The sequence below is a fragment of the Arachis duranensis genome, chromosome 8 (genome assembly GCF_000817695.3).
Source record: "Arachis duranensis cultivar V14167 chromosome 8, aradu.V14167.gnm2.J7QH, whole genome shotgun sequence".
NCBI classification, from domain to species: domain Eukaryota; kingdom Viridiplantae; phylum Streptophyta; class Magnoliopsida; order Fabales; family Fabaceae; genus Arachis; species Arachis duranensis.
Window position 1 is genome coordinate 36,817,742 of NC_029779.3, and position 20,466 is coordinate 36,838,207.

Genomic DNA, 20,466 nt, shown 5'->3' on the forward strand with positions numbered 1-20,466 from the left:
TATATATATATATATATATATAGTTTACTTTATTTTTAATATGTGTTTTGTATTTTAATATATATTCTACACGGGTGGTTATTGATACGAATTTGTATCAAGAAATAGAGAATTAGATAAAAAAATTAGAGAGAGTAGAAGAGAAATTCTTAAGATTAAGACCAAAGAAGGAAAATAAAGTTTCTCATTACATCATGTCTATCTCACATTATTACACTATATTTCTATTTATAGTATAATTCTCTAATTGAGCTAGTCCAATACTAATTCTATCAATTATTTTTTATGTATATATAACATGATTCTCGTTATAATTATATTTTGTTACTATAAAATATAATCAATCTTTAAAATATCTAATTTATAAATTAAAATATTAAAATAATAATTTAAATAATAACATATAATTTAAAATTCTATTTTTCAGATTTTATATTTTAAAAAAATTAAATAATTTTTTTTAATAATATAATCGAAATATCCTTTTATATATTTAAAAATTTACTTTTTCATACAATTAAAAGCCAACTACTCTTATTGATATTCATAGTTAAAAAAATTATTTCAATTAATGTAATTGATATAAGAAAAATTAAAACTAATTTAGAAAAAGATAATTAATATTCTTTTAAATTGATTTTAAAAAAATACTAATTTTATTTAAATTAAAAACCGATTATTTTAATATAAATATAATATAAAATTTTTAAATTGACTATGAAATATTAAAAGTTGAATAAGAAATTATTTGAAGGTCAAATTCTATAATTTAATTAAATCATATATAACATTTCTCCTTATACGAAATGAGAAAGCAAAATAGTAGAAAGAACAAAGAAGTGAAGAACGAAGGTCGAATAAAACTTTGACGCTGATCCCGTTTTTTATTATTCCGGAGTAGTATAATACAATTCCGTCGTTGAGACTTTTTTCTTTCTTTACTTTTTCTTTATCAATTTTCTCCAAATCTTATTATCCTACTTCGCCAATTATACTGGGCGTACAAACCGGCCCTCTTAGTCAAACTGTCAGGCTCGTATAATACGTTTCGTTTAGTACCCTAAATATATAATAAATGATAGAGAACTAACATAAGCCTAAGTGGGAAAGTTTATATAACACACAGTTCATAAATAACTAACTCTCTCTTTGTCATAGCACTATTTTCCTTTCCTAGCTGAGAGTTCCCTGATATGGATACTACACAGAGAAATGAAGCTCCAATGAGGTAATTAGTTCGTATTAATTATTAAATGCTCATTGATAACACTAATTAAGAGATGAACTTACGAATTCTTTGCTTCCATTTCAGTGTTTTTTTCATACACTATACTGTCTATACATTGTCTTAGCACCTTTCTTTGTTTCGTTTTCTTAGGGAGGGAAACGAAGACGTGGCTGCTAAGTTCAAAGAATCATTGGAAATCATTGTTATATATCTCAACCTTCAGCTTTCTCTCATTTCCTTCTTCAAAGATGATAAAGCCGGTCAAGATTTCTTCACAAACCACCCCAAAGTTGTGATGGCTATGGTTTTCTTTATTGAGCTCTTGTTCTTTGTGGGGCTTCTGGGAACAATGCTTGGTGGCCGGGTCTCGATGAAGATCCTACGGTGGATCATACTAGTTCTTGGAGGAGTGTCCTCTGTTTTGGTTCAGACTATGATGATATAGTCACCAATTGCTTGCTTATGATTAAGGTTGTTGTTACCATGAGCTCTTTAAACTCTGTCTCTTCAGCTTTTGGACTTAATAAAGAAAATGAGTATACCATAGTCTACTCTACATTTCTACCCAAGGAAGCTTAATTGAGTTAGATCTATTAAATTATAATAGTAACATGCTGTGACATACTGTCTCATTGGTGTAGGAGTGATTCTTGTTGTTGTACTATTTAGGGGGTGTTCAAATATGCTATAACTTTGATTGTACTTGTTTTTGTTTTTGTTTTTAATTGTTGGTTTGTACCAATTTGCTTATCTTGAATGGATCGTATTAAACCATCCGTTAATGTCAAATATTCCAAAAGTGGGTTTTAGCAGCAAATGAGGAAAGAGTTTAGATTTTAGAGTAAACACTCAACTCGGTCCTTGTCCATTTTTACGAAGGATAAAGCGATTTTTGTCCAAAAAAAAGAGGGACACTTCGACCCTCAACCTTTTTATTTTGGGACAATATGATCCTCTGTTAAAAAAATTATTTAAATAATAATAAAAATTGGTTTTGTAAGAGTTTTATTTGTATTTTGTGGGAGTTTTAAACCTCCATAAATTATTAATAAGTTTGTTTTTGAAAAATTCCTTCACCAATAGTGGTTAAGTGAAGAAAAACTATCAATGAAAATGATGTCACAAAAAAATAGTAATTGTAGTACAAATATTTTTTAAAAGAAAAAAATAACATCGAATAAGAAATGAAAAAAGAAAATTTTAACGTTGATAATATTGGTATTAGTGATGATGACGGTAGATGAGATAATGATATGATAAATCAATAAAAATAATAGAAATAGGAGCCATAATAATGAGGATGAAGAAAGTAGTGGTAGTAGAGATAGTAATTAACTATATTATTGAAAATAATTTTGTGAAGGTTTAAAACCCCCCACAAAATACAAATAAAACCTCCCACAAAATCAATTTTTATTATTATTTAAATAATTTTTTAGCAGAAGGATCGTATTGTCCTAAAATAAAAAGGTTGAGGGTCGAAGTGTCCTTTTTTTTGGATAGAGATCGCTTTGTCCTTTGTGAAAATGGACAAAAATCGGATTGAGTGTTTACTCTAGATTTTATTATTGCGTTTTTTTATAGGCAGGGCTGCCAGGGCAAAAAATTAAATGATGAAACTTGGGAAGAAAGATCTTGTTTGAAAATTAATTATAATCTTTGTATATCCTATATTTGTTCCCATTGGTCCACAGTAAAATAATAATAATAACAGTCATATAATATTTTTACATAAGAAAAAAATAATGAAATTTGATAATACAAAACAAGCAACCCAAATTTTTTAAGAAGACTACAGCAAATATTGAAAACTGAAAGATACAATGTCTTGTCTTTTGTTCAACAATTTCAGAGTAACTAATTTGTGCCTATACTATTGCTGGTTGCCATCCCCAACTATGAAACTATTAGACCAAACGATCACCTTTTACTCTCTTCCCCTTGTTCATTACTCTTCAGAATATTCATTCTCATCCAATTTTACTGCTTACTATTAAAATTCTAATTTATTATGTTCTTCTTCTCAATCAGAATTCTTCCTTCAATTTTATCCCTTGAATTCCTTTTTACTAGCAGAGCAGCCCGTGCATTCGCACGGCAACATGTGTTATTTTTAGATCTCAAAAGAACAGGATTAATTTTAAAACCTTAGTTGCATTAAATAATGTCAAGTAAAAATTATATATATAACTTGAAATACTATGTGTAAATTATAAAAAAGGATAAAAAATATAAACATAATATAGAAAACATCAATATAGTAATAGAAAAAGCTCAAGCATATATCATTCATTATCTAGCAACGAAGTTTATACTCAATGTGTATAATTTAAATTTAATACACTAATCAAAGATGACTATCAGTTTTTTATTTTAACAAAAAAAATTTAACAGACATTTTATTAGAAATAAATATCAACATTTTTTAAAAATAATGGTATTTTTTTACACAGCTTAATTTTTTACAATTTTTATTTATTCTTATTTATTTTAATTTTTCTCTACTCTACTTTACATGTTATATCCTCAATGAAACGAAACAATTTTTTTATAAATAACAAACGCAATACAAAACCTCAAAATACAAAACTCTTTAAAAATCATAACAAAAAAAAATCGATTTATGTAACCCCTAAAACTAAACATTATCCTAACACATGGTAACTTTTAGTCTGAATCTATTGATAAAACTATAAATACCTATAGAACATGGACACCATTTTCATCATCAATCTAAAAAAAAAAAACTCAATTCTTGCGCTCTACAATAGAGTTCTGCTTAGATCTTTCAACACAGGAGCATTGGTGGAGTATTCCTTTGGATTGCAGAAAATCAGTGAGAGCTAACTCCTTAGCATTGTCTGAACGAATCTGTTTCACCTGTGCTTTGAATTATGTCTCAACCAGAGAAATGAAATTGATCAAAGAATTTGTTGCATCAGATTTATGCTTCAGTAAGTAAGTCCAAGTGAACCGTGAATAATCATCAACAATTGTAAGAAAATATCTCATTTTATTATATGTAGGAGTCTGATATAGCCCCCAAATGTCACAATGGATCAAATCAAATGGAGATTGACACAAGTTGTTGTTTATATGAAAAGACAAACGTTTAAACTTTGCTAAGGGACATACTTCACATCTTGAGTGATCAAATTTCAAGGGATTATTTGAAAGAAACTGAGTCAATTTTACAAACACATTTTCTGACACATGACCTAATCTTACATGCAAGGTATAACTATCTACATGACAAACTAAAGAATTGGAGAGTTTGACAGAATCAAAGAGTTGATGGTGAGGAGATTCCAACAAGAACAGATCTCCACACTTATCACGTTTGCCAATCACCCTCTTGAAAATTTGGTCCTGCATTGTGAAAGAAAGGTCAGAAAAGTTGACAGTATATTTAGAAAATTTTATTAAACTACTGACTGATGTGAGATTGACTCGAAAAGAAGGAATGTAAATGACATTATGAAAAACTAAAGACTTATTTATGTGAATGATACCCATGGCAACAACACATATTCTAGTATGGTTAGGTAATGAGACATAATGGTTTGATAATGGTTTGTGAGAGAATCTTGTTTCTAGGTCTTGCCATAACAAAGCTGCAGAATCAGCATAGATCACGCTATCAGTAATATCCTTTGAAATAGAGTTTAGAAGCCAAGTTGTAACCATATCATTCGTGCATTGCCATAATTCAGCAAGCACAAGATCGATTGTTGAATCTGGTATAGTGATGGATCAATCTATGAATCCCAATTTTCTCTTTCCACTTAATGCTAGGTGAATTGACCGACTCCAAGATGCATAGTTATCTTCTTGTAATGGTTGAGAGGTCAGCACCAGACCGGAATGATCACCAGGTTGTAGTGCGTAGGGATTTTGAACAGAGAATCTCACCGATTGAGAAACTTCCATCGATTGAGAAACTTTCATGGATCTTAAACAGAAAATTGGGAAGCGAACGGGGAATTGAGAACAAAAGGGGAAAAATTTGGGAAATTAGAAACAAAAGGAGAAAGAGGTTTTCTCAAGAAAATTTGGAAAAAGAAAGGTGGCGTTGCAGAAGAGAAGGGATCATAGAACGTGGCGTTGCGGAAGAAAAGTTAGTGAGAGATCATTCCATCTGATACCATATTAAACTTGATTTGGGAAAAAATGAATGACCTTGTTTTCATTAAATTTGATGTTGGTATATATATGTACAACAATATAAGTAGTAGCTTAACTAATTTATTAACTGTACAACTAGCATGACTTGGTAAATATAATTCTAATACTAACTATTAATTCTAATACTAATACCTATCCTATTTGCTACAGCAATATAATGGTTAGTAGATTGTAAGAGAAGGATAAAGTCAACTTCTAATTATTATTCTGTTATCGTTATCTGTTGATTCTTGTTTGCAATGTAGATAGGGCTTTGAAAGTTGAATTGACCTAAAGAAAAGGGTTGTGATCGAATTGTGTCTAGCTTTTTGGAAAGTTCCACTAGAAGTATATGGGTGAAAAGCTTTACTCAATTGTTGCTTAAGCCTAATAATAATATGAACTAACAGGAGTGGAATGTTTTCTGCACCCTGTTATGTTTAACCTGTTTTAATTATGTCTTTGAACAATGGTCAATTATCACTTGTGCTTAATTTGTTTCAGTTATGTTTTGATATGGATTAATGTATGGATTATGTGTTTGTGTTTTATTATTATTGTGTTTGAGATTTATTAAATTATTATGGTTGATATTGTGATTAAACATACATTTTGAATGATTAAAAAAGAAAAAGAAAAAAAAGCGGGTCGATCCGCCAATCCGTCAGTCTGCTCTTTAACAGAGCGGAATAAAGAGTTGAACCCATATCAATTTAGTAGGGCGGGCACCCGTCCCGAATTTAGACGAGTTTTGGCGGGACGGGGTGGATCGACCCGCTTTGCCGCCCATAAAGAAACATATGGTTCATACTCACTAATCTTATAAATTGCCTAATAAATAACGTTATGCTGAATCACCAAAAGATTAGGTCAAACAAATAACCACATCATCTCATGTTCAAACCTAATTCATTCTATAAGAGTGGCGATTTTTAAAATAGAAGTAAGTTATTCACTTTAGACACGAATCCACATTCAAAATATGGGTACTTGCCTCCACTAAAATTTCAAAAAGTTCTTAAAAACTTATGCCCATATATAAATATGTCCCTACTCCAATTATTAAATAATCACACTACAAATAAAATAAGTTCAATTATCCAAAATTTAAAATTCACTTTTTTATCTCTCCAATATTTTGACTCTTTATTAAAATTTAGTCTTTCGTGACTCTTAACCGTCACTCCCTATCTTATTCTATTAAACCCTCTTCTTAGTTTTTCTTCAACTTATTATCAATGTTGAAGTGAAGAGAAAATAAAATAGTAAGTCACTAAATCTCTTGTTATTCATTGGTCTTATATTTTCAATTCTCTTTTTCTATTCTTTGTCTAATAGTCATCTTTCTTTCATTAAAAGGTAAATTATAATTTTCTATTATTTTTTTATATAACTCTCCATGACTCCATATATTCTCCAATTTTATTATTACTCTTTTTGATATTTTCATTGCAAATTTTAATTCAATCAATTATAGTTTAAGTATTAATATATTTTATTATTCTCTTCATAACTTTATATATTTTATTTTATTCTCAGGTCATTAATCCTTATTATTTGGTTTTTATCTTTCGTTCTATTATATGTAATTATGTTGCATATAAAATTTTAGATTAAATTAATCAATGCACTAATTTAGAATATATTTTTATTTTTAGAAATAATAATAAAAAATATTTAAAAAAAAACTACCACTAGAATCTGAAGTCACTACATTAGTCTCTTTTAATAAAAAGAATATCTTAGAATTCAATGTGAAAAGTTTGATAGCTGATCTTGGACAACAATCCAAAATTTTAAATTATAATCCAAATGACACAGATAAAGTTAGATGAGCTTATTTGCAAAAAGGTCATTATCAACTAAGAGAACATGATTTTCTACAAATATATTTTGGGATACTTCTTTCCATAGATTTAATGCTGATTGGTTTGATGAATTTGGCACTTGGTAGTCAACTTGAGAATTTTATATTGGATATGGGTTCTCAAATATAAATAGAATTAGTGGACTATCTCAAAAGTTAGTTGAGACAAAAATATATTGTTTATTTATTAGTATTTCTCCTGTTGAAATTAATTTTGATTCTACCTGTGACAATGATATCAGATGAAAGAACATTTTTTGCTATGAATATCATAAAGAACCGACTTTGCAATCGAATAGAAGACGAGTGATTGAATGCTTGTTTGGTTACATATATGGAAAGAGAGACCTTCACTCAAGTTGATAATAAAATAATTATTCAACATTTTTAAAATATGAAAACAAAAAAAGAAGTGTCTTCAAGGTTTGAAGAAAAGAAAATTAATGGCTAATGTAATTCTTTTTGTATTCGAATATCTAATAAGCACTTATATTTTTTTTATTAATATATTTTTTGATAGTAATATATATTATTTTTGTCCCTAATATAAATATTTTAGGTTTGACACGGATTCGCTCTAAATAGACACTACATACTTAAGTATCAGAATACGTTTGTAGGTACTCTTGGAGCTTATATATACTTCATCCTTCTAAGAGGAAGACGAACTTGGATATAGGACGAGTTATATATTGGAGTGGTAATATTCACTTCTTAAAAAAGAATGAACCCAAGTCTAAAATTAAAATTAAATAAAAAGAAACTATAATTTAACTATACTTAAATGACGTATTGTTAGTTTGAGCAATTCGATTAAAATTGTGCTAACATATGAATTCTACCATTCATCCTGCAACTCTGTTTAAATGTACCAACAAATTGGAATTTTGTTGTGGAAGTTGCAAAGCGACAAAGTTGTGCTTTAGAAATAAGCTTGAAAAAAAATACAAACGATTGTTAAACTAAGATAAATCAAATTGAATACAAGAGGGGAAAAAGAAAACCTAATTAAATCTCAGCTGGGTTTCACCCCACTGACATATTACATTATGCATTATCATTTACTAAAATCTTTAAGTTAGATTTTATGGTTCTATTCAATTAGATCCATGAATCCAATCCAATTATTAGAAGATTGATTGAAACATAATATTTCAAATCTCCTTTAGGAAAACTAGAATTAATTCTTTTTGCCTTTCACGTTAATTTAGATTAGCAGAGTAGTGAACATCCACATACATATACACTGTCATTATGAAACGTCAAAATCCTCTTGATTAGGCTTTGGTGAAGTTAACATGGCCGTATAGAGCCGAAGCCTATCCTCTTCCATGGAAGAGCACCTTGAGACAGGCCTTCTAGGCCTAATAAAGGACAAAGAAGTCAAAGTCAACCGGTGCCGGTACCTTTTCCAAGCCAATTGAATAGCCACGGCAGCCCAAGTTCTCCACCCTGGCGAGTAATACCTCGCGCTCCTTTTCACTTTTTCCTTCACAAAAGTATACCTAAAATGTTGTGTCACATACTTTACATCCTCGGCTTCAAGGCCGAATGCCTCCGTGGTTTCGAGCGTGACCAATGTGGATGAGGACGGCGGCAGGCGCTCAATGAACGGCCTTCTTAGACACCAAGAGAGGAGTTCGTCGCCGCTGAAGTTGCCGGGCCCTAGCATGCAACAACTCTTCACCCCATCTCTTAGGACTTGGCTACTTTGAAGGTGGCCCCTTACGACAAATAGCATTCTTTGAACTGGATCCCCCTCTCTAGTGATCTACACATTATTTTATTGGTAAGTTCCGTGAACATAGGGGATTTTTGGTTTCGGTTAGAGCAAATGCAATGTAAAGAAAAACATGGAGCTTACCGTTTCTCCCTTTGTGAATACAAGGGACTTCACACGGTCACAAATGTTCTCTAAGACCAGATCATCCATATGCTGAAATAGTGGTACCTGAAAAAATTCAAATATTTTTAGCATTTAAGGCCTGTTCACCCCTTTAGAGTTTGGGCTAGTTCACTTCATAAGTAGCATTGCTTTGAAGGCTTTTGCGTATGTTGTTATTGGACATATATTGACAGAACAAGCCTTTAAGCCTCATCTCCAAAATAATGAAATACTTTACATATGATGAAATTTCCTTAACACTATCAAACAAGAATGGCATTTCACATGTCTTAATTGGAAAAAATAATTAGATGTTGACTAATGAAGGAAAAGTGATTTAAACTCTAAATGAAAAGAATATTAAATTAGAATTGACTAATTTTGGACCTAACCTGTCTAACCAAATCTAAACAGAGATGGTACTTAATGTCCCTCCTCAGCCCCTCAGGGAGGTTTTTGATCATCTGGCATTCGTCAACGCCACGTGTAGCAGCCCATCGCTGCCTCTCGTAGTTGCGCACACGTTGCCTAAAGCCTTGTGGCAGCCGCCTCTTGCTCATCCACCACTCAATATTTCTCATCTTCAATTGCATTGCTTGCTTCTTTGACGTTGTCGCATGCAAAAACACCTACCATTTAAAAGTAAAAGAAAAAAAAACTGATGTTGGTTGATCAACTTCTAAAACGTGTCTAAAATGATGTATAAAAATCATTCTTTTGTAGATGAAAAAAAAAAGGAGAAAAAGTAACACTAGTTTAATATTGGTGACCTAAATAAAATGTTATAGTATATGCATGAATACAAGTAATTATGGGATTAATTAATAATAGTTGAATTTAATAATACTAGCTAATCATATGCATGTAACGAATTGAAGCAATTGAATTAGTTAAGTGGGTGTAATAATTTGTTACGCAAAGTAAAGTATATACCTTAATGTTTCCAATCAACATAGTGACGAGAAGAAGGCCACTAGTTAATACAATAATGTTGAAAACAACTTCAAGCCATTCTGTTGTGCTCTCTAGGCTCCCAAATGTGCTGATCACATCAACATAGATAGATAAGTAACATTGAACTATCAATCATAACATACATAATAGGGTAGGAAGGTACCTGAGAGTCATGAGACCCCAGAAGATGGGGAAGAGGATCTTTTCCAAGCGGCTATCATTGGTGACAAGCTGAACGGTCCATTGATAAGCACCATAGTCATAGTTGTCAGGGCCATCAAGGCATGTTGACCTTGCTTCCCTATTTGCTGCCCAAGCCAACCTTGGCTTCTCCTTCACCATCCCATTGCTTCCATAATATATATGCTGCTTGCAAGATAAGCTTCTCACTCCACAACCAGCTGTCTTTCTACATTGCTCTTTTAGGCACTTTGCTGCCCTCTGCACCCCCAGCAAGTACCAACATGCCCCTGCTGCCTGTATGCACAAAATATATATATTTTTCATTCACAAAAACTTCAGCTGATATGATAGAACACATGAATATTTATATTTTTAATAAGCATTCTTAAGCAAGAGTTTCTTTTTTATTTGTGTGAAACTTTTAACTTGCATAGAGACTTTCTTCTTTCTTTTTGTTTTGCCTTGTCCTAATTTTTTTTATTTCAAAAAATTAAATTTTAAACCTTTCAGTCGTATAAATTTTGATATCATATCATAAAATTATTTCTAATAAAGAAGAGAAGACATGATTATTGATGAAATCGTGAGTTCAAAGAGTGAAGAGATAAAAAACTAGAGTGAATTCGAGCAGAAGATCGAAGATTACCGAAGAAAGAAGTTGTCCAAGCTTTTCTGGTTTTCTTCTTATTCAGTGAAATGAGTTTTGACTTTTGAGACTTACAAGAACAAATCACACCTTCTACAATTCTCTATTCTAACTTATATACTACTCTGCTACACTATCTTTACCTGATTCTACATAAATATCTTCTAACTACATAACTAATTAACTTGCTAACTGTAACTAACTCTCAAGTGAGCTAACCACTTTAGCGCCGACCTAACTATTTTACATAATAATTATATCTCTAACATAATTCATTAGATAGATTTTCCTAAACTGATCATCATCGAAGACTATATATTCTAAAGTAATTACTAATTAATGAATTGGATTTTACATTTAAGATGTCTTCGTTTATTTTAAAAGAAAGAAACAGTTAGCTCTATGAAAAAAAAATAATCAAATCTAAGGTGCTGTTATGTACAAATATATATACGTCGTTAGTCCTGTCTTTTTCCTCCCAATAAAGAATGAATGACCATTTTCAACTTTTTAGTTTTTTTTTTTTTATTTTAATTAATCTTGTCAAGTGTGACTTTTTATTTCACTTACAAAAAATGTACAATGAAAACTAAAAGATCGAGAAAAAAATATTGAAAGCAACATTTCCGCGTTTCGATCATTACATTAATTTAAAAAATGAGTGATATATTTCCTATTTTAACACTTTGCTGTAAGATTTATATAATATTAATATATAGACTATAATACACTCAGTAGTATATAATGTAGTTTACGTATGAAAAAAGAATTAAGATGAGAGTGATATGTATACTTACATGAGAAGCGACAAAATATGCGATCAAGTTGAGGGCAATACCCCACCAAACGGTCCCAAAAACGAAGCCAGTGAGGGTTTGCATGCGACGCAAGAGGCAAACCGAGTGATAAATTTTGGGAAGGTATTGAAATAGGAACATCATTAACAACACTGTCATTGCCACTGTTATTGACCCTTCCTCCAACAAAGAAGGGATTACTTCCCATAGCACCATCTGCAACACACATTCAATGGATCTTTTTTTTATTTTATTCAGGTCGATCGCACAATTTGAATTTATTATAAGAATTTTTATCACTCAAAAATTTTAACTATGTTAAGTCACTAAAATTAATCGCAGATATAAAATATACATTAAGAATGAATTAAATTATATATATTAATTTTGGTGTATAAATAATATTTTTAAAAAAAATAATATTTGTTTCAAAAGAAATCATTTTAACATAAAGCAATACAAAGATAAAAATACTTAGAATAAAATTCATGTAAAAGAAAAAAATCTCTTAGAAAAAAAGGCGTATTAAAGCTACTAGGTGATTATTATAGCACTTAAAAAATATTGTTTAACTTATTAAAAAAATAAAAATTAATATTTAATTTAAAAATATAAAAATAAATCATTTTTAAATATTTAAAATTTATTATAAAAATAAATTATATACAAATTAATTATTAAATAATAAATGCCATAAAATTAATTTTAAAGATATAATTATTCATATATTTCTACCAATAACTAGCATTTTGGAATAAATGATTTTACAATTTGATTAAACTAAGCCATTGAAAACATAAAAGATCTCAATATGTTTTATTTTCTTGATTAACTTTTTATTATTCGTATTTTCACCTAATTAACATTAAACATTGATATGCAACTTTTTTGCTCAAAACTTAGATAAGCTTCTTTGATAAAATAAACAGTAAAATTGGAATAGTTGCTACAACATATATATTTATCTGTCCTTTTGTATTCGATTCTAATCTTCTATCTTAAGCAAGATTATTAATAATGCCATCCATTTGCCACATACAAATACGGCAAACCTTCTAAAAGTAGTAACTTGCGTAATCTCTTCATATATGGGTACATCTGTTAAGAGCTTGACCTTTCAGAAAATGGGAATGCTAGTAAAGTAGTAATATTCCCAAAGTACACAAAAAATTGCTAAAAAAAAAAATCTGCTTATATATATTGATGATAAAATTTTGTGTATCTAGCTATTATCAGTTTATCACCACGAGCCCAATAATAGTTTGAATCATCAATACTTACCACTCAATAATCACTCAACTGCCATGTTCAAGAATACAGCTAAGTTGCCTATATACCCTAAACATCCAAAGGCACATGAACAAATAAACATGTTGAAAATGAATACAATAATTTTAATATAATGAAGGACTTAAAATTAATTATAGATAATAATTTCGAAAAAATAGTAATAGTATCTTTAATTTATCACTCTCATTTAAAAATCTTTAATAAGAATTTTGAGTTATTAAAAAGTATTTATATTGGATATGGAAACAAGATCACATGATGAAGGGCAGTGCAGGTAACGATCACAGTCTGCATGCATAAAAACAAGCAATGCCATGCACTTGGCGTCTCCTCTTTCACTACTTAGTGTACCAAATTTCGAACTACCTATCTATCTACATTATATAAACATGTCTCTTCTTATATTTCAATTTCTTTTGTATGATTGATGGGGAGCTTTTACTTAAAATGGTAGCAACCCACCACAACATGACAAAACTATACACGATAAAATAAAAAATAAAAAAGGAAAAAGCTTTTTGTTGAATCAATATTATTTCTGAATAATATTTATTCTATACAAATTTTCAATGAAGTTAATTAAATAAAATAGCACTAGTAAAATTTGTTTACTCACTCTTTGGTAAACAGATAGTAAAATAATAATTAGAAGTTTATACATATTTAAGAAAATAAAAAATTAATTTGACACTGTTAGATAACCAAATACTTGTAAATAAATAGTAGGTGAATAATTACAGTATATTTATGCTTATGGTAGCTACCGTGGTGATGTAATTGTTATTAAAATTAAAATTATTTTTTATATATTTTAAAAGAAAATATTATTAAATAACAAAATTTATTACTTTAATTTTAGTAATATTTTTTAAAATAATAATAATAATAATAATAATAATTTTTTACACTATCAAGCAACAAAAATTCAAAAATGTAATTTAAAAAATTATGATGGGGAATGAACAAGTATCATATATATATATATTATATTATTATCATAATATATAATAAATTACGCAGTATAATTTGGGACTTCATTAAACATTGTATTGAATTAACAAGGTAAAACCATTTTACACTATTATTCAGATTTTTATCTCATGAAAATGAGTAAATAATCCTGAAAATTAATGGAGTACAAAAAAAAAATAAAAAAGATTCTGACCTGGGGTAGAGGGAGAATGAGAAAGAGGTTAACGAAGAAAGCCCACTTTGCCTTTCTGAAGCGAAGAGAATTTAAAGGAGAAGAAGAAGAAGAAGAAGTGGTGCCAAGAAGCGAAGCTTTTGCCATCTTTAACTGCAACCAGATGTTCCAGATGTGCAACGTGTCCGTCATGCACCGCAGCACCGTCACCGTTATCGCCAACCACCCATCAACGAACACGCACATGCATGTCTCGCTTATCGACACCGCGTACAACACCAATGGGTCCACGAACAGACCCATCGCCGACACCAGCACCAGCACCCTGTTCCACTCCTCCGCCCATTTCCCCCGCCGTAACCACCACCCTCTCCGCCGCTCATCACCTGTCACCCCCGCCTTCTCGTCCTGCTGGCTTTCTTCGTTGTCGTTGTCGTCATCGTAGCTGTCGTCAGAAGTGTTCACGCCTTCTTCTTGGTCGCCTGAGTCGTCGCTGTCGTCGTCGTCGTAGTGAACGTGCATGTGTGAAGCACGTGAGTTGTGAGTTAGTTCATTGGCCATGGAGAGAGAGAGAGAGAAAAGAGAAGGAGGAAGGGTTGTTGGTATCGTTGTGAGGTGTGTGGATGTGTGAGAAGCACGTATTTTGAAGGAGGGTGGGGATGGAGGGGTGTTTTGGGTATTTCAAGTTTGAAGCAGAACAGAAGAAGACACAAATAATTAGAGAGGTGGGGGAGTAGGAAGGTGTGGGGTGGTACTTGTGTGAGTTTCATACTATTAGTACCTATCATGTCTACTTTGTACTACTGATCTTTGCTTTTTCACATTAGGTAATCCTTATTCCTCTTTTCTTGTGTTAGAGACAAGTCTATATCATTGGACATGCAATTATGGCTTTCTTAAGCAATTCTTTTTTCTTTCACTAATAATCAACTAAGAATCTAGTAAATCAACAAAAATCAGAGAAAATGAAAAATAAAAAAATGTTGATTCATTATGGTTGAACAAGTTAGTTTTTAAATTTTTTTCTTATAACTATATATTGGCTTTAATTTGTTTTCATATGCTTTTGTAAATCAGAAAAAATTATGGCAAATTGGTTGTTAATATATATATATATATGAGTGCTAGGGACAGCAATTTTGGTGATAGAGGATGTTCTATAAAGACGTGTAAAACGTCTTTTTGTAAAGATATTTATGTGTCGTATTATTATTGAATGTGTTGATAATTTTTAATTTTTTTAACAAATCAGAATAAAACTGATTTTTTTATAACAATAACAACAAATTCAATTGTTATCAAATTTGGTCGAACCGTCCAATTTACAAAATTTACTGGACCATGGTTTTTTTTTAAACGAAAGTCAGGATATATTTATTTTTTATCAAAAAATTTAAATATGATTCGATTCAGATTGTGTAAATCAATCGGATCAAACGGGTCTAATAATTATAATACAGACAATTGTGTTTATTATTGTTGCTATAATAAATCGATTTTGTTTTGGTTTATTAAAAGATAAATTATTAACAGGTTTAGTAAACATGTCCAATAATATCATGACAAATGTAAACTTCTTTAAAAAAAATACATTTTTAGTGTTTTTATCAAAGTAGCCTCCTTTTATAATTTATAGTCATCAATTAACTAATTAGTATTTTTAATGGTGTGGAATTACTCACTTTTCTTTTACTGAATAAGTGCCGACCAAATTTTAATAAAAGTATTGCCTTTGACTTTGTCTATATATATATATATAATTTGATTATTTTTGTAAATTTAATTATTATGTTTATATATAGGGAGTGATTAAGTAATTGAAATCTAATAATGTACATGCATATATCATTTTTAAATTTGTCTTTCTTAAACTATATTGGTTTTGTTATGGGTTAAAATGGTCTCAATGTTTAGAAAACTCAAATCAAGATTTTGTTTATCAAAAGCAAATATACCTAGCTTATTCAATTCAAACTAATCAAGCTGACATTTTTATAACTATATTTTGATCGTTCAAAAATCCCCCATCACACTGTTATTATCATGGAAGTACCGTAATACGAAGGACATGATTGTAGTGGGAATCGGAGCTGAAAAGAAGGAAAGTTGACAAGCACATTACACATTTATATGAACTTTCAATATATATGCCATCCGGAATCTACCAACCATCTGATCTTTATGGGTCCACGTGTCAAACGAATTGAATCATCAATTATCTTGGAACAATATCTATAATTATACTAGTATTTTATCCTGTTAACATTACGAGAATATACATTTTTTAAAATTATAGTCTAAGATTTATAAAATTAAATTATTTTTTATTAAAAAAATTGTAGATTGACAAAAATTTTTAACTAAAAAGATCAAGATATTTATAGATAAAAAAATTAAATAATAAGATTTTTAGTTATGATTTTTATATGAAAAAGTCTAATTTTTTTATTAATAATTAATTTTAATATTTATTATCTAAAATTTGAAACAATTTAATGTGTATACTTTTATATTTAATTAGGTGTCAAATCTATTGCACAAATAAAAATAATTAATTTTTATACTTGTTATTTAAAAATAATATTTTTTCTCTCTATGTATATAAAAATATAATTAGATATTAGTATAAAAAAATTATATTAATAGCTATAAAATTAATTCAAAATTAATTTTTTTAAAATAATTGAATCTTGGTTCTAACTTTTAATTATAACATTAGTATTCTCTCCTAATTATATGTAATAAATATTTGAAAGAAAGAGAAATAAAAATATAGATTACAAAGATAAGTGGTGAAAATTTAAAACTAAATAAAAAACTAAAAAATATGTATATAATAATAATAATTTTTATGTGAATTATATTATTTTGTTAATTTTGTTTTCTATAGAATAGAAAGGTAGAAAAAATAGAGAATGAAAGAAAAGAGAGAGAAAGATAAAGATAAAGAATGAGAGTGGGAGTGAGAGTTTGTTAATTTTGAAAGAAAAAAATTTATTTTAATTATAATAAAAAATATCGGATTACAAATTTTTATTATATATATAGAGTAAAAATGATAGAGAGAAATAAAAAAAATGGAGAGAGGTAGATGAGAGAATTTAGGAAGAGAGTTTATTAATTTTGGAAAAAAATATTTTCGCTCAATTTTAATAAGAGATTGTCATGTGACACATTTGATTATTAGATTAGATAGTAATATATGATACATAATATATGTATATTTCAATTTTAATTTTAATATTTTAATTTTAATTTTAATGTAATTAAAGAAGGTCATGTTGCACATTTTTTATTGTTAAATTAGTAATTAGTTATTGACATTAATATTAATAATGATATATAAAATAGATAGAGTGGTTGAAGGAATAAGAGAGATAGAAAAAGGAAGAGGGAGGAGGGGAGAACTCTTTAATTTTGGAGGGAAAAATTTGATTTCAATTACAATGAGGAAGTGACATATGGCATATTTTGATTGTAAAATTAGTATGGAGAATGGAAGAATTCTTTAATTTTGGAGAAAAAAATTTAATTTCAATTATAATGATGAAGTGACATGTGACATATTTTGGTTGTAAAATTAGTGAGGAGAGGAGAATTCCTTAAAATTTTGGAGGAAAAGATTTAATTCCAATTACAATGAAAAAGTGATATGTGACACATTTTAATTGTAAAATTAGAAATATATAATAAAATAATAAATAATAGATATAATGTCACCAGAAAAAAAAATCCTTTTCTCAAGAGTTTAAATTACTAAGATTTATTTGCACACTATATATATATATATTTTGAGTAGTATTTATATTCAAATAATAATTAAGAATCCTAATTCTTGTTTTAATTATCTTTCTTATATATGTTATTTTTTGAAAAAATAAAAAATTTAAAACCTTTTAAAAGGATAACTAAAAAAATAAACTAAAACTTCTAATAATAATAATAATAATAATAATAATAATAATAATAATAATAATAATAATAATAATAATAATAATAATAATAATCTTAGATCACTAAAATAATTTTATAAAATAAAGTCTTAGAGCTAGCTAGCATGTTCAAATTAAAGTTCAATTGAGAAAGCATTATTACAATATACTCGAATGAATAAATGAGGCATTTACTTATTAACTATCATGAGATAATTCGTTTTAAAAATTTAAACTGATAAAAAAATTATATAAATTATTATAGTTTTAACATATTATTTACATAAAAACTTTTTTGGGGGGTTTGCATGGATTGTGCAAAAAAAAATTTCTTTTTTTGAGTTGATATTATTTCTTTTGGATAAATAAAGATTGGATTCTGAGTATATTGGTTATAGAAAATCTTGTTATCATGTTATGAAATATTTGTCTAAAAAATTTAAACCGAAAAAAAAATCAATAATTATATTTATATCTTTAAAATAATCAACCCATATATAATTATAGTTATAACTTACTACTATTTCTCAATTGTTAATGAATTTCCATAATGTGGCATTACTCAAGCTATTATGTTACGCTTTTAACCCCATGAATCAACCACCTTATGACTTCCAAGGAATGTGCAACAAAGGGAGACCCTTTTTTATATCGCTTAATCTTTTATTTGATACAATTAATCAGACAAAAAATTTTGACGGACCTACAACTTACACAGTGGAACATAAAAAGGGAAAATTTACCTTTAAAAAGTATATATATTTGATTCGGAATTAACTGCTATAGAAACTGGAGAGAATCCTAAGCTTGATTATTAGTCCCACAGATATAGAACACAAGAAATGAATGTAAAAACACGTGAAAGAAATGATGATGATTTTGAACTTAGCTCCTAGCTTCATGTACCCTAGCTTTAATGATAGAATTTTTTTTTCACTTTTCTTGCTAGGTTCATAGCATGTTTGAAAATTATTTAATATGAAAAAAATATTTTCTTTAAAAAAGAGAGTTTATTTTTATTTAAAATTTAATTTCATAATTTAAAATGACTATAATATATTAATAGAATGAAATTCAATTCTTTAATTTAAAATATTTTTTATATGAATTAAATTTTTTTTATAATTTTATATTTGACAAAATTATTTTATTAATTGTAAATAAAGATATTTTTTACATTTGACATATTAAGTTTAAAGAATGTAAAAATTAATTTAAAAATCATATATCTTTTGGTCTGATTTACAAATGAGAAAAAAAATAGAAATTAGAATTTTAAAGGAATTCAAATATTTTATTTTTTGTTGTTCCAAAGTAAGAGTGTTTAAATCTAAATCGATCTAAATTAAACCATTTATCCAATTCAATCCAAACCAAAAATCAATTAAAATTGCACTAATTTAGATTTGATTGGATTCTATTTTTTGCAAACAACTAGATCAGATCAGATTTCGGATTTACTTTTTATAATCGATCTAATCCAATCCAAATCGCACAATTTGCTATAATATTATTATTTTAATATTATATCTACAATTATACTTATGACATGTTCAATTTGTTATATATTTTTATATTATTCATGTATTATTATTATTTAATAAATATTTTATATTCAAAATGTGATTTATTTATTTATTTTAATTAACCTATAATTTTATTTCTATTGTTATGTTATCATTAGTTTTAAGATATTATTGAAACTTGTTATGTAATTATTGGTTATTTATAATTTGATGTTTCGTTTACAAACTCGCAAATCAAATATAATTTTTATCAAACTGGATTTTTTTTTAAAAATTATCTGATTTAAACCACACCATAAGTAAATTAGTGTTTGAATTGATTGAATTTTTTTATTTAAAATCGATCCAAATCGCATCACGAATATCCCTATTCTAAAATAAGAAAAAAGTTTAATTTTTAAGTGAATTCTAATTCCTAAAATTTTAAATAAAGAGATGATAAAAAGAGTTAGGTAAATCAACCTAAACTACGCGCTGGTGGTAAAGTCAAGTGATGCGATTTTTATTGTTTTCTCCATTTAAAAACAGTAAAAGATTCAACTCGATTTTTTTATAGACTACAGATAAAATTTTTATAAAATTAATTTATATTATTATTTAATAAATTTAACAAAAAAATTATATTATCTCAAAATAATAATATTAGAGTCGAAATATTCATTTTTTTTTTATAAAAAATTGCATTGTTTTTTGTTAAAGTTTACATAAATCGGATTAATTTTTCCCTCTAAATAGTGGGGGGGAACAACGTTTATATTTGAGTATAATTTACATCTCCATAGTTTGCAGAATAATTAATTATATGTAGGCGGTCGATCGTATGCAAAATTCAATGGTCTTTGTTTTTTTT

At 28.1% G+C, this 20,466-nt stretch overlaps 2 protein-coding genes across 2 annotated transcripts; one reads left to right on the forward strand and one right to left on the reverse strand.

Moving 5' to 3' along the window:
- Positions 1-1,153: 1,153 nt before the first annotated feature.
- LOC110274381 (uncharacterized) lies at positions 1,154-1,807 on the forward strand. Its single transcript, XM_021128400.2, has 2 exons — positions 1,154-1,228; positions 1,379-1,807. The coding sequence occupies exons 1-2, from the start codon at positions 1,194-1,196 to the stop codon at positions 1,671-1,673; spliced, it is 330 nt and encodes a 109-aa protein (XP_020984059.1). The 5' UTR covers positions 1,154-1,193; the 3' UTR covers positions 1,674-1,807.
- Positions 1,808-8,252: 6,445 nt separating this feature from the next.
- On the reverse strand, positions 8,253-14,884 carry LOC107462558 (cyclic nucleotide-gated ion channel 4-like). The gene is made up of 7 exons (XM_016081166.3): positions 14,180-14,884; positions 11,725-11,940; positions 10,262-10,575; positions 10,078-10,186; positions 9,537-9,773; positions 9,124-9,210; positions 8,253-9,030 (listed from the first exon to the last, which is right to left on the reverse strand). The coding sequence occupies exons 1-7, from the start codon at positions 14,717-14,719 to the stop codon at positions 8,512-8,514; spliced, it is 2,022 nt and encodes a 673-aa protein (XP_015936652.1). The 5' UTR covers positions 14,720-14,884; the 3' UTR covers positions 8,253-8,511.
- Between the last annotated feature and the right edge of the window lie 5,582 nt (positions 14,885-20,466).

Excerpts from the sequence above, each read along its gene's own strand:
- LOC110274381 (XM_021128400.2), top strand. The coding sequence starts at position 1,194 with ATGGATACTACACAGAGAAATGAAGCTCCAATGAG. Across the intron at positions 1,229-1,378 it reads AGAAATGAAGCTCCAATGAG|GGAGGGAAACGAAGACGTGG; the intron begins GTAATTAGTTCG and ends TCGTTTTCTTAG.
- LOC107462558 (XM_016081166.3), bottom strand. The coding sequence starts at position 14,719 with ATGGCCAATGAACTAACTCACAACTCACGTGCTTCACACATGCACGTT. Across the intron at positions 11,941-14,179 it reads TCATTCTCCCTCTACCCCAG|ATGGTGCTATGGGAAGTAAT; the intron begins GTCAGAATCTTT and ends TGTGTGTTGCAG. Across the intron at positions 10,187-10,261 it reads TGGGGTCTCATGACTCTCAG|CACATTTGGGAGCCTAGAGA; the intron begins GTACCTTCCTAC and ends TGATGTGATCAG.